This window comes from Nicotiana tabacum, chromosome 22 (assembly GCF_000715075.1).
Source record: "Nicotiana tabacum cultivar K326 chromosome 22, ASM71507v2, whole genome shotgun sequence".
Taxonomy (NCBI): domain Eukaryota; kingdom Viridiplantae; phylum Streptophyta; class Magnoliopsida; order Solanales; family Solanaceae; genus Nicotiana; species Nicotiana tabacum.
Window position 1 is genome coordinate 94,089,947 of NC_134101.1, and position 13,372 is coordinate 94,103,318.

The 13,372-nt window shown below is 30.9% G+C and overlaps 1 protein-coding gene across 3 annotated transcripts; it reads right to left on the reverse strand.

Annotated features, from left to right (window-relative positions):
• Nucleotides 1-66: 66 nt before the first annotated feature.
• Nucleotides 67-11,440, reverse strand: LOC107759894 (uncharacterized). Of its 3 annotated transcripts, none has more exons than XM_016577898.2 (2): nucleotides 11,153-11,440; nucleotides 67-1,176 (listed from the first exon to the last, which is right to left on the reverse strand). In XM_016577898.2, exon 2 carries the CDS (start codon nucleotides 1,121-1,123, stop codon nucleotides 554-556), a length of 570 nt encoding a protein of 189 aa, XP_016433384.1. In that variant the 5' UTR covers nucleotides 1,124-1,176; nucleotides 11,153-11,440; the 3' UTR covers nucleotides 67-553. The 3 variants fall into 3 exon arrangements, with proteins under 3 accessions (XP_016433384.1, XP_016433385.1, XP_075101233.1); XM_016577899.2 differs by lacking the exon at nucleotides 11,153-11,440 and adding an exon at nucleotides 1,663-1,951; XM_075245132.1 differs by lacking the exon at nucleotides 11,153-11,440 and adding an exon at nucleotides 1,410-1,639.
• Between the last annotated feature and the right edge of the window lie 1,932 nt (nucleotides 11,441-13,372).

A 13,372-nucleotide genomic window follows, 5' to 3' on the forward strand; every position in this document is an offset into this window, starting at 1 on the left:
TACTTAAAAAACCCACACATTTTTCAATCAAATTCACCCCTTTCCAATTAGACCAAAGAGACAAAATGAGTAATTGGCAATGTTATTCCAAGAAAACATTACTAATATTAACTGTACAATTCACAAAGAAGAAACAATGTGATTTTTTTGACATGTAAATGGCATCGAAAGAGATAAGTGTTAGACTAATCTTGCTAACATACTAAACTAGTACTAGTATATTCCTCTTTAATTTCTTTCAAAATTCATGGTTTCGACTTGAAACTGAGGCACAGTAGTTTGCAGTTGTAATCATGGTTCACCAATATTCAGTCTCAAGGCTAAATGGTAAATTCTGTATTTGGAAGCGCATCTTGTCCTCAAGCCTGAACCGAAAACAGTTTCAAGATTTCCTTCACCCTCAAACCTGGAAATGTATTTTCTTTGAAAGATGGCGTTAAAACCCTCATAATAGGCTTTCTATGGAGCAAATCCAGATGAGTCGGGTCAATTAATTCCGAAACCAGATGCTTGAAGAAAGGAAAAAGAAAACAACTGTCACAAATTTTTTGACCTAATTGGCCTTACCTTGAGAAGAATTAATTCCTGTGAAAGAAACTCTGCCAAAACCCATATGACCAACTCGATACAACTCTAACCAAACTTCTTCTGCATCAATTCTTGCACGAAAACTGTCCTTTAACTCTTCCTCCCCAAATTGGGAATTTACCATTCCCAATGTCCCTACTTGTCCTTCTTCTTCTACAGTGTCCGCATACATTACGCGGTCAGCACTGTAACAGCAACTCTTGTCATCTTTCCTCTTCTTCTCCAACTTCTTCTTTTTCGCCATTCGCAAGCATTTCTTTCCCACCATCCAAGGAATCTTGAAAAATGCTAGTGCCAAAATGTTCACTACAGCACAGGGGCAGCAACAAACCGCTACACAATCGGCGATTAAGCTGCCGGTGCATGCCTTACAGGATTTCCCACTGCATTCAATCGGATCTCCACCATCATCTTCGTCCACCACCGTGTGCCGGTGGTTCTTGCCGTTCGTGGTGATGGCATTTCTTGAAGGGATATTTCCATTTCCACTACCCTTTTTGTTACGTTGAGCTTTTGGACATGAGTATCCATCCATGTCACTGTCTAAAACTCAGTTCCTATGTTTGATGATTTGCTGATAGACTAGGCCTGCAAAAGGAATCAAAAAGACTATGCATTTATTCTGTGATTTTATATAAGACCCTCTGTTTTTTCTCTACATATTGTAAAAAATGTACATATATATGGTACAACAAGCAGAGAGGCAGATGCAACCTCTTTTTATATAGGGTCTAGCTAAACTCACTACTTCCACACAGAATATGAATATGCATTAAAAACACTACTAGAATTTCAACAAAATTTAAATTCTAAACCCTTACTTTAAAATATAAACAACGTATTCAATTTAAGATTCTCAAAGTTGAACCCAAGATCAAATCCTGAACTCGCCTCTAACTCTGCACAAGCTGGATGCAACATGACTGAATACAATATTTTTACCCGACGCGTATATATACGTGTGAAAGACACTAAAACTTCAACAAATATTAATTTCTTAGCCCATAACTGTAAAAGTAAAATGAGTAAAATATAAAGGTTAACCCGTCAAATTTAAATTCGAAACGCACATACAACGAAAATGACTGCAACTGCAAAGCAGGACTGGGGATGATCAGCTTTCGGGAATTGTGTGAGCTAGGACTTTGGGGAGCCCTCTTTGACTCTTAATGGTTTTTCAAAAGTACGTACTACTACTAGTAGTAACAATATAAAATGTTTCTTCCCATGCAATTATTCTTGTATTTCCCAAGTGGGTAATGAGGTCCATGTATTTAGTGCATGCTAGGGTAAAAATATTTACATAGAAAAGAAACGAAGGGTGAAAAAAAATTCTCCATGCTCACTTTAACTGCCTGAGAACACAGAGGAATTTAAGAGGACAGATGTGGTAAAAAGCGTGGTGAAGAATTCCTTACATTATTACATATCCTACTATATATTTTTAACAATCTGTCCCCTCCATATATACCCAAGGTTAAAAATATGGTTTGGTTGACTATAGTAATAATCCTGGAAACTTTATGCTCCTTTTTCCTGTCCTTTCCCTAAGATATGTCGTAATATAATTGCAAGGAGAACCAAAACCTGCATGAATATATTTTTGAAAAAACAAGAAGATTAATTTTCCATTTCCCTTTATTATGATGGCTCAATTAACTGTAAGCAAAAACCTATGAGGAACCTAAGTGTAGCAACAGAGTTAGACTCAAGATTTAAAGTTAATATATGTGAAACTACAGTAATTTTTCATGCATATATGTTTCGGGTTCAAAATACTACTCTCACTGTTTCAATTTAGATGACACATTTTCCTTATTAGTTCGTTCCAAAAAGAATGATATATTTCTATAATTGGAAATAATTCAACTTTAAACTCTTCATTTTGCCCATTTTGCCTTTAACGAGAGGCTTTCATAACCACACAAATATCATGGCCCCACACAAGTTTTACCCCTTAAGCTTTTAATTCCACAAGTTTTAAAAATCTTTTTTTTTCCCCTTAAATTTCGTGCCGAGTCATCTCATCTAAATTGAAAGGGGGAATGAGACTATTTCATTTAAGTTGAATCCATACACAATTCACCCCTTCCGCCATCCACCTTTGTGTAGCAGTATAGGTCATGATGGTCAGTGTAATGGAAAAAGACTATGAGCCCTATGGGCTATGGCTAATTGGAATTTTGTCATTATGAATTAGTGTTGGTGGGGGATACAACTTTGTCACCATAAGAATGAAACAAAGCTTAAAAGGGAATGTAAGAAATGTGACTTAGATAGAGACCCTTCAAACAGAATCCAAGTTTGTGTAACATCATTCTCCAATTAGGAATGTCATAAATTCGATACTTCATTTCATGTCTTCGGATATAAGTAGGGGTGCACACGGACTGGGTTGGTTCGGTTTTTATCAAAACCAAACCAAACCAATTTTATCGGTTTGGATTGGTTTGGTTTTGTCGGGTTTTCGGATTTTTTTATTACATGAATATTATTTCAATCTTACTTTTTATTAAAATTATAGATAAAGCTTTAATAAGTAATGTAGTAAATATGAAAAAAATTGACAAACATATGGTCTATTAAAATATTCTAATGGGAGAATTTTTTTAGTAACACATGATAGTTATTTTCTTAGTCTGTCTAACAATAATTTTTCGTTAATTTACGTTTTCAAGGTTAATACATGAGAGTATCCCAAATATTTCTACATTTTCTAAAGAAAAATCACTATAAAGTCTTAAAAATATAAATAAAATTTATATATTTATATGTCGGTTTAGTTCGAGTTTTTTTACTTAATACCAAACCAAGTCAAACCAAATCTAGTCAGATTTTTTAATCGGTTTGGTTTGGTTTTTCGGTTTGATGCAGTTTTCCGGAATGTCATAAATTCGATACTTCATTTCATGTCTTGGATACAATATATTACCATATATTAGCTTTTCAACTTTTTATATCTTTTTCACTGGACATAGATCAATGATCCCTCTTGTTCTTGCATTGAATTTTCAGTGGACAATGCCTACTACAACTCCATCAACTCTTTTTTTCCTTAAATGAAAGTTTATTTGTTTCGACTTTAAGGGTTACGGTAGTTATGGTAGGATGGACAGGTCCTTCCACGCTTAATCAGAGGTTTTAAATTTGAGCCTTAAGTATGAAAAAATTCCTGACAGGAAACACTCTCCTATTAATGGATCTAATACGGCGTAAATCCGGATTAGTCTGGGCGAATGCAAGTACCTGGTAGAAAAAGAAAAATGTTTACTATCTTCACCAATCCTTGTACTCATTTTTTACTTTAAGTTCTGAACAAGTCAAAAATTATAACCACGTGATATGTCTTCCGTCAAAATATACGAAAACTCACTAACATCTACAGTAAAATTACAAGTGCAGTGGTCCGACTGGGTATTAGTTACCCTTATTTAGAGGACGTGGCTGGCGTATCTTTTTTTTAGCTTCGTATATAACTCTCTTTTTCATGCTTTTTTGTTATAAGTTTGATCTCAGGATGAAAGCCTACATAAAAGTGTATTAGTTCTTTGTACTAACAGTATATAAAAGAAACTGTGTTGGTGGAAAAAGGACATGACACATGGACCAACAACAAGGTGACAAGTGACACTTATAATTGGGTCAATAAAGAAAAACGGAAAGGCAGTGTTTTATCAAAGGAGATATCGGTTCTAATAGCTGTAAAAGAAGAAATAGGCACGAGATGATACTATAAAAGAGGAAGATTCACGAATCTGTTATAATTATGGAAAGGGAATTAGCTTAACTTTGATTACGGGTGATCCTCAATTATTATTGTAACCGTTACAATTAAATAAGGTAACAGGCAATCAACACAATTAATACCATTAACAAGTTCTAAATATATGCAATTAGTCTTTTACTTTATTTGATTCAAGAAGTCCAATCCGCAATTTTAGGGGAAATTAGCAATCATCAATAAGCTTTCTTTCCTTACTTATTATTTCCATTATTATTTTTTCTATTTTTGCATTGCCAAGAAAGTGAAGTGATTTTAATTACCAGTAACTCGATTTTTCTTAATAATAACTTTAACCATAAAAACTATTTTTGGGTTAAACAGAAGCCAAATTAGGAACCATAAAAACTATCACACTATTACAGATAGTGTGATGTTTTTGCAGTTTCCCCTTTGTTTGTCTCAGTTGTTATAGAGGCAGACAAATTAGGAACAACTTTTGTTAGATGCATTAATATGTGTAATGAAGATGCTACTTGTAAGTACTGCTATGTGCGGATAAAATATATAAACTATTTTATCTTCTGATCAAGAGCAAAAAAAGAAGATATTCAATAACAAATAACTCGCAGCACCATCTATCTATATATAAATATAAAGGTGAGAATAGAAAAGATGACGTGACATGCCTCTTTAACCAATATGACAATTTATCTTTTTTCTCATAATTTTGAACTTTTTTCTTATTTTTTGTCAAAAAAATACCAAAAAATATATTTTTATTCTCATTATTACTCCATTTTTTTCCCATCAAATCCCATTTAATTTCTCTTTCTTCCGTTTTCTTCATCCTCATATTACTACATTAATTCTTTTTCCTCAAATCCTTCTTCCTTCCTTACTTTTCTTCCATTTTCTTTTCCCTCATTATTACCCTCTTTATTTCTTTTCCACAAATCCCTCTCTCTTCCTTCTATGTTTTCATTTTCTTAGAATGTGTTTTTTTATCTCTATAAAATCCAAAATTAAGGTTGGCAAAAGTCTAAAAAGAAGTCGGCGTAGGAGAAATCTGGTAATAAAACTTTAGTGGAGAAGAAGTCGAAGGCAGTGAACACGCATCTCAAAGATTAATTTTTTCGCGCTGCCACCAGCTTTTTGCCTTCTCCCCTTTTTTTTTTTTTTTTTTTTTCTTTTCGCTATCTACATTTTCGTTTTCCTATTCTCATTGATGTTAGTTGTAAGTATTGTGATTTGTGTTTGAGGCCTTTTTCTCCTTGAATTATTGAAAATTGAAATATCTACTGTGCTTAGTATGATAGTCTCTGGTGAATCTATTTTAATTTCACTGTTTGTTACTTTTAGGTTTGGCTGCCTTTGAAGGTTAATTTTGTTGGATTTGGATTATTTAATTTTTGAAAATATTGTTAGAGCTGTTTCAAAATTAACATTTTGAGGAGAGTTTTGGTTGAGCTGAATTTTCTTGTAATAAAAAAAAAAATAGGCTTCACATACAAATCTAATTTTATAAGAAATAGAAAGGAATATTAAATAGTTTCTTATTTTCCTCCCTTTTCTTTTTTCTTTTCCCATCTCTTTTCTTGCTTCATTTTTTATTTAGTGAGCGAAGCTTTTCTATTCGTAAAAAAATTGAGTAATGCATAGTTATAGTAAAACCTTCTGGTGAATGGGATGTGAAGAACTTAAAATATGTTTATCATGCACTTCTATTAGTACTAGCTAGAAGAGCGAAAACGTTTTAATTGATATCATAATATTGTGATAAAATTTTAAATATTTAGAGTGTAATAAAGAACAATAGAAGAGTTAAATTAAAAACTACAACATGATTTTTTTTGTTCGATTCTGTCTTAACATAGAAATTTGGCATTGTTTGTTCTTTTAATCTTTTCTACTTTAATTAATTTTGTTTTCCTTAAAAAAGTCTAAGAATTTGGGATCACATCCTATATCACATGTATAAAAATTAGATTAAAAATAAAATAAAGCAAATCAAAAGTACAACGTGATTTTTTTTAGTTCAATTTTCTTTAAACAAGCAAATTTGGCATTGTTTGTTTTTATATTTTTTTCTATTTTGATTAACTTCGTTTTTCTTTTATGGATCTTATATTACATGTATAAAAATTGAATTTCAAATAAAAGAAATAAAATCAAATAAAAACTAAATATCCACCTAAAAACCATTTACTCGAAAGCATATAAATTTATTAATAAAAATATATATAATGGAATTATTATTTGAGAAATTCAACCAAATATATTTGCTACAATGCAATATAGTAAGAATAATCCTATAAGAAATGTAAAGTTCTTAAGCATCGGTTAATACAATTCTAAAATTAGTAGAAGATAATTTCTTTTGCCTTATATTATCCTAGAATTAAAAGAACTAAAGTAAAATATTAATCGAAAACCCTAATCGGAATCTAACCCTTTTTACCCGGAGAAGTTATTTTAGAGCAAATTGATGAGTAAAATATTCAAATTATTTTGACTATTAAACGAGATAATATTAATAGAAACTCTACTTTTTATTTCCTCTCATTAAACTTATGATTTTCCCTTTTTTGTTTTGGTAATTGACCATTTCTCATTATTTCTCTCCAATCAACCGATTTTTTGTTGTTGTTATATTCGAGGAATAAATGTGAAATTAGAATTTTCAGATTTGATAGTAACTTAGAAGTATTGAATGGTAATATTTTGTGATGTGTGATAGTTTTATTTGAATTCTACCATAAATTCCCATTCAAAAAGGATTTAAAAGCAAATATATTTGTGCTTTTTCTTTCATTATTCTACTTGGCTAAATTATCATTGGTGATTTATTTATATAAGAATGTAATTTACTATTTCTTATGGTATTTTATTTTTTCAACAGAACTCATAAAAAAAATTATTTTCTTAAAGCCATCTACGTTCTTTCCGAAACAACCGCACGAAGCGCGGATATGTTTACTAGTTTATTGATAATTTGAAGAATAGAATAACTCACTATACATTTAAATTGCATTGGTCGTATAATCCTATTTACAATTCAACGTATATAACTATTTAAATCGAAATGAAGATAATTTAAAGTTCATGCTTGAGAATTTCGGGCTGATTGAACAACCGATATGCTAGGCGTTTGCCAATAAGAGACTAATAAAGAATGATCCGGTGGAATAGTCTAGGTATGTGCAGTATGTAACTTTGTGAGAAAAAAAAAAGAGTAACACAAAGTCTGATGAAATAATTGAGATGCGCAAATTACCTTGAAAATTATAGTTATAAAAAAAGGAATACGAGATCTTGCATTGAGCAAATATATTAATGTACCTTTTCAATCGTTTTAGAACAAGAATCTTACATTCATAGCGTGATAATCAAGTTGTATAACTCCAATGTGGAATAGAAATGTTATATTTGTATACTCCATCCGATCCATAATAAGTGACCAAATTGCTTTTAACACGCCCATTAAGAAAATACAAAATATTTAATATGAGGAGTAAGAAAACTTTTTAGGGATATGTACATAAAGGTAATTTTATAAAAATAAATTAAATTTTTTCTTGATTATATAAATGGACACTTATTTTGGATCAAAATAAAATAAATAAATTGATCACTTATTGTGGACCGGAGGGAGTACCATTTAGTGTTGTCAAGTGAAGTATTATAATTAGCCCAAGCTTCCCATGCTGACAGTAAAGTATAGTATGACCACGAGGTAAGATGAGAGGCATAAAAATGGAACACAAGAATCTACTCCCAAATGCAGTGTATGTGGAGATTCCACATGGGGTGTTTCCCAGATTTGTTTTTTTTTCCCTTTCTAATTCTTCACGGTCTTATATTACTATTCAAACATATGGTAACATGGACGGTAAAGTTCGTCAATACTTTTTTGGGTTATAACAATTGATTGTTTAGAGTATTTGCACCATCATTTCAATTTAATAGGTTATAGTAAGTTATTATAGGTTTAAGTTTTATTTATAAATATAATTACAACAATCATATGATTTATTAGGTAATTATAGGTAAACTTTTTAATAAGAATTAATTGTTAATTTGATAAAAATTGTAACAACTTACTATCATAGGTTAAAGTTTATTGATTAAAAAAATTCTTTACACTAATCGCAAATATAATTTAATTCATTTCAATTTAATAGGCTATAGCAAGTTATTATAGGTTTAATTTTTATGTATAAAATACTTATATACAATTATATAATTTATTAGGTAATTATAGGTAAACTTTTTACTAAGAATTAATTGTTAATTTGATAAAAATTGTAACAACTTACTATCATAGGTTAAAATTTATTGATAAAAAATTTCTTTACACTAATCGTAAATATAATATAATTCGGTTATTATTTTATTTTTCAATCACCATACTGGACTTGCTATGAGAAGTTACATATCGTCATAAGTTAACTTAACCTGATAATGTAAAAAATTGATATAAAGTATTATATATGAGTAGAACTTAAACTCTATAAAAGTGTGCACAAACATGTATACGTTTTTGTTTCAACAAGGTTATATTTAACTTACAACTACAAGTAACTCTTCATAATGTTTTTTGATATGACACCATGAAAAATAGAATAATAATATACTATAGCCATTTAAATTACACTAATAGTAGAAAAAAATCTTATAATATCAGTATATACACCTTTAATCCTATTATTATCCATTTTAACTTTAGTGCAGGGTAATATTTTTTACATTGTCTAATCATTTAGAAGGTAACTACGTACATGCAACTAATTACTAAATTGATCATGATTTATTTGTTTTAAGCTAGAAAATAGGAACAATGACATACTACAATGGGTTAAGTTACATTAATAGCGTATTAATATTTTATATAATCAGTGTACATAAGTTAAATCACTTTTATTACTATTGATATCTTTAATATGAGGAACTCCTTAACTTTAGACCTAGGTACTGCTATACCGAAAGCCGCATTGATAAAACAACAGTATGAACATGCTAAGTGTAATTCTAATGTTAATTTAATGGAAGAGACTGCGGCAAATGCCACCGAGTAATTCTTAATAACTTATTTGACAGTTACAAATTAAAAGATTAAACGGATTCAGTTTTGAAGAAATCAAGATCATTAAAGTTCCTAGGAGTTACACAGTACCATTCACGTGAACTTTGCATTACTCTAAAGATAAAACAAATTCAAGGGTTAATGCTTGTCTTTTTGTTTTGCTAATGCTATTTGACTTGGTCAAAGTACGGCACTTTAGCAGTAATTTTTTCACATAAAGCAACCCTCTACCTTTTTTTTTTTAAAAAAAAAAAAAAATCGTTCTCTGATGCTTCTTTTAAGGGTTTAATTTGTGTGCAGTAAGTGGGGTATGACCAAATTAAAATTACCTATAGCAGCAAGTAACTGTTAATCCTAATTTAGTAACATAGACTTTCAGATTCTTTAATTATTAGAGTGTGTAACACGTACAATGAAAGGGTAAGAGATGTCAATATAACCGGGTTAATTAAATGTAATTACATGAAGCTCCATTTAATACGCATTATTTAGTAATCTAAAATAAAGAATAAATAACATACTATAATAAATTAAATTACATTAATCATGGAAACAGAAATTTATAATGTATGTTAACTTAAATTCAAGCAGGGTGGGGTCTTGTTGAGAGTAAGGTAGCGTTACAGATGCACTACAAGTCAAAATGACAATAAGTTAATGGATTGCACGATATTTTTAACAAGGATAGGTCCAACATTTTCTTATTGAAAAAACATTTTGTCTATGGTATTTTATGCTAGAGCCAGGTAAACAGCTATGTGGACCTACCATCCACAACAATCTCCTTGGTAGTTTCTTACTACTGAAAATTTACTATATTCAGTCATGAATGCCAGGTTAAAAGGCTAGTATGATTTTGTTATATTCTTATACATTATAAAATCTTTTTTAATATATAGAAAGGAATGATTTCAGTTATATTCGTAACATTCGTTTATGAAGTTCATAGCATGTTTGGCCAAGTTTTTATAATCAACTTATTTTGAGGAATGCATTTTTTTCAAAAGTACTTTTAAAAAAAGTATTTTTAGTAGTGAGAAGCAGTTTGGCTAATCAATTTGAAAAACACTTTTGAGTAGTAATTAGTGTTTGGCCAATCTTTTAAAAACTGTTTCTAAGTATATTTTTCTCAAAAGTGATTATCAGAAAATTATTTTTGGATAGAAACTACTTTTTTCTGTTTTTCAAAAACTGCTTCTGCTTCTCCTCAAAAGCGATTTTTTTCCTTCCAAAAGCTTGGCCAAACACCTTAATTTTCGGCTAAAAATACTTTTGGTCAGGCCATCAATTTTCGGCTAAAAAAGCTTGGCCAGGCCATCAATTTGCCTATAATTTATTCTTTCATCCTAGTGATGATTGGGTAATAAAGTGAGCTAAATTTACCTTGGGCTGCATAACTAGAAAAGTAAGAAACACTAAAGGGGACAAAAGAAGCATCTCTCCTCCTAGCATAAAGTTGGAATATTGCAAATTGGAAAAACGAAACACATGAATACAATTACAAGCAACCAAATTGCATAACCAAGTATATGAAAATGAATTTAAAACAAAAGATCATTAATGCGTGGTTGAAGATGAAGTAATCTCTTCGGTGGGTACGTAGAATCACTCGGTATATAAATATATAATGTACTATGGAAAGCAGCAAGTAAACAATTTAGTTGCACGAAATTGATCGGCACACCACCATTATTCAGAAAAATAAGATTAAAAGCTTGAAGCATGAAGCACGAAAATGGCAACATAAATAAGCATACCTGGGGAGGGTACGTGCACTCTTTAAAGATTTGCTCGAAACTTTGGTGCCTTGAAAAAATTCAGAGGGTTGCATCCAATGCAAACTTCAAAAAACTGCAGCAGGGTTGTTATTAATTTCTCAATTGCTGATGATTTTTCAGTTTTTGAGTAAACCAAGTTTTGCAAAATAGGGACTTTTTGCTTTCTTTCTCTCTTTGAATCTATGAAACAGAAGGGTTTCGATCAGATCTAAGATGCTTAGTAGTTTAGAGAATCATACCACCAAGTTCCAAACAATATATGCGTGGTCTGTGCCATTGAAGTTTGAACAAATATTTTAATCCTCCCATTTTTTAAATCTTGACAGCAGCTAGCCAAGCTTTTTCCCAGTAACATTATAATATTAATTATACGTTTATCCATACACTTTATATCTATTTTATATGTATCCTACGGAGATTCTTTTTTTTTCTTTCTTTATTTAATAAATAACAGTGTTGTATATGGTAACTCTCACCAATATACAGATCGAATAATTCTACATATCAATACTTAGACAGATAGAATAAGTATTTGCTAGCTTTTACCTATATAAATACATGCTTGAATATATGGTAAACCATCACTTAGCGTCTTTTATTTTTATTGGTATTTAAACCCTAATCTCCAAAAAGCTCAGTTCGTTGATCGTTAGGCAACAAGGTGCGCTTGTATTTTTTTTCGTTTAGCCAAAAATACTTTTAAATAAAAATATTTTTTAAAATAAGTAGTTTTTGACAATTTGATCGAACGAGCTCTTGATCTTTAAATTATAATATAAGCTTGAAATGAAGAATTACCAACTGCAGTAAATTAATTTAACCCGATTGTACAAAAAATTACTTGTGCATAAAACAAAAATTTTGAAGAAATTACTCGACCTACTAATTTCTCAGTGGAAATTTAACACTGTCAAAGGTTATTCAAATAAACAATCCAATTTATCTCTGATTAGCATACTTTTTTTCAGGTCAAAAGTTGCTGGAAAAGTGCTTTCTTTCGGTGCTCTAAAATGAAAAACGAATGAATGTGGGATAAAAAGGATGTCACGGACTCCAACATAAATGCTGGGTAAGAAATTGAGGTGGCCCTTGCTTGGCCGTTCCGCACCTTTTGTCTCAAGTTATTTTACCTTTTGATTCTTGAAGATCTCACCACCACCCTTGATTTTACCTCTTTCTTCCATAAATAACAATAGAAATTACTATATTGAAATATTTCTATTTCCTTGTTACAGCGGGTTAAAGAATGAAGAGGCCTTATTTAAAGTAAAAACTTACTCACGCTCAAGTGGGGTGGCAAGATGGATTAACAAAACAAGTATCTACTCATATCTGATATCACTAGTAGGGTAAGTATGATTTTTCGTAAACAAAGTGACACTTTAAAAAATGAACAAATAAATAAAATACCTAACAACATCTTTAAAAAAAGAACACAATTCGAATCATATTAATAAAATAAACTCAAGTATATTACTATAACTATTTTCGATGAGTTTCGTTTTATAAAAAGTATACAAAATAATCTCATTAAAAGTAATACTACATATTTTCCTGTATAAAACACCTTATAATCAGTAAAAACTTACACCTTATAATCACTAAAAACTTATCATTTATTTGATTCGACAGATCGTTCTTAATCAATTCATTGGCGATAAAAAAGATGAACGGAAAAACAAAAACATTAGCACAATAATTAATCATGGATGCAGCAACATCCTTTCCAATTAGCCACCCTCCTAGCAAGCTCAACTACAGATGGACGAGGAGGAAGAAGAGGAAGGGTCCTCAACAACCAGGAGAGTGGAATACGGCATGGTAAGGACATAAAAAATGCTGGTGTTCAAGGAAAGAAAAGAAAAAAGACACATCTTGCTTTGCCCTCAGGATTTGAGGAAATGCTCGATAAATATAAGGAAATTAATGAGTCCCACAATGATATACAAGTATGGGATAATAATGATTCCAACAATGTACTCCAACCACTAGACTAATCAAGCCAACACGAACATGGCATCCCAACCCATGTTTAGGGAGGGAGTCCTCAAACCATCAACAAATCAATGAATCGTGTGGAACTGCCAAGGAGCAGGGAACGATGAGTTTAGAAGAACCTTCAGATTGATGCTAGACGACAATAAGCCTTTCTTGGTTGCCCTATTGGAAACCAAGATGTCAGACTACAATGACTTGGTT

What these genes read in the sequence shown, in the direction of transcription:
- LOC107759894 (XM_016577898.2), bottom strand. Translation starts at nt 1,123, where the DNA reads ATGGATGGATACTCATGTCCAAAAGCTCAACGTAACAAAAAGGGTAGT.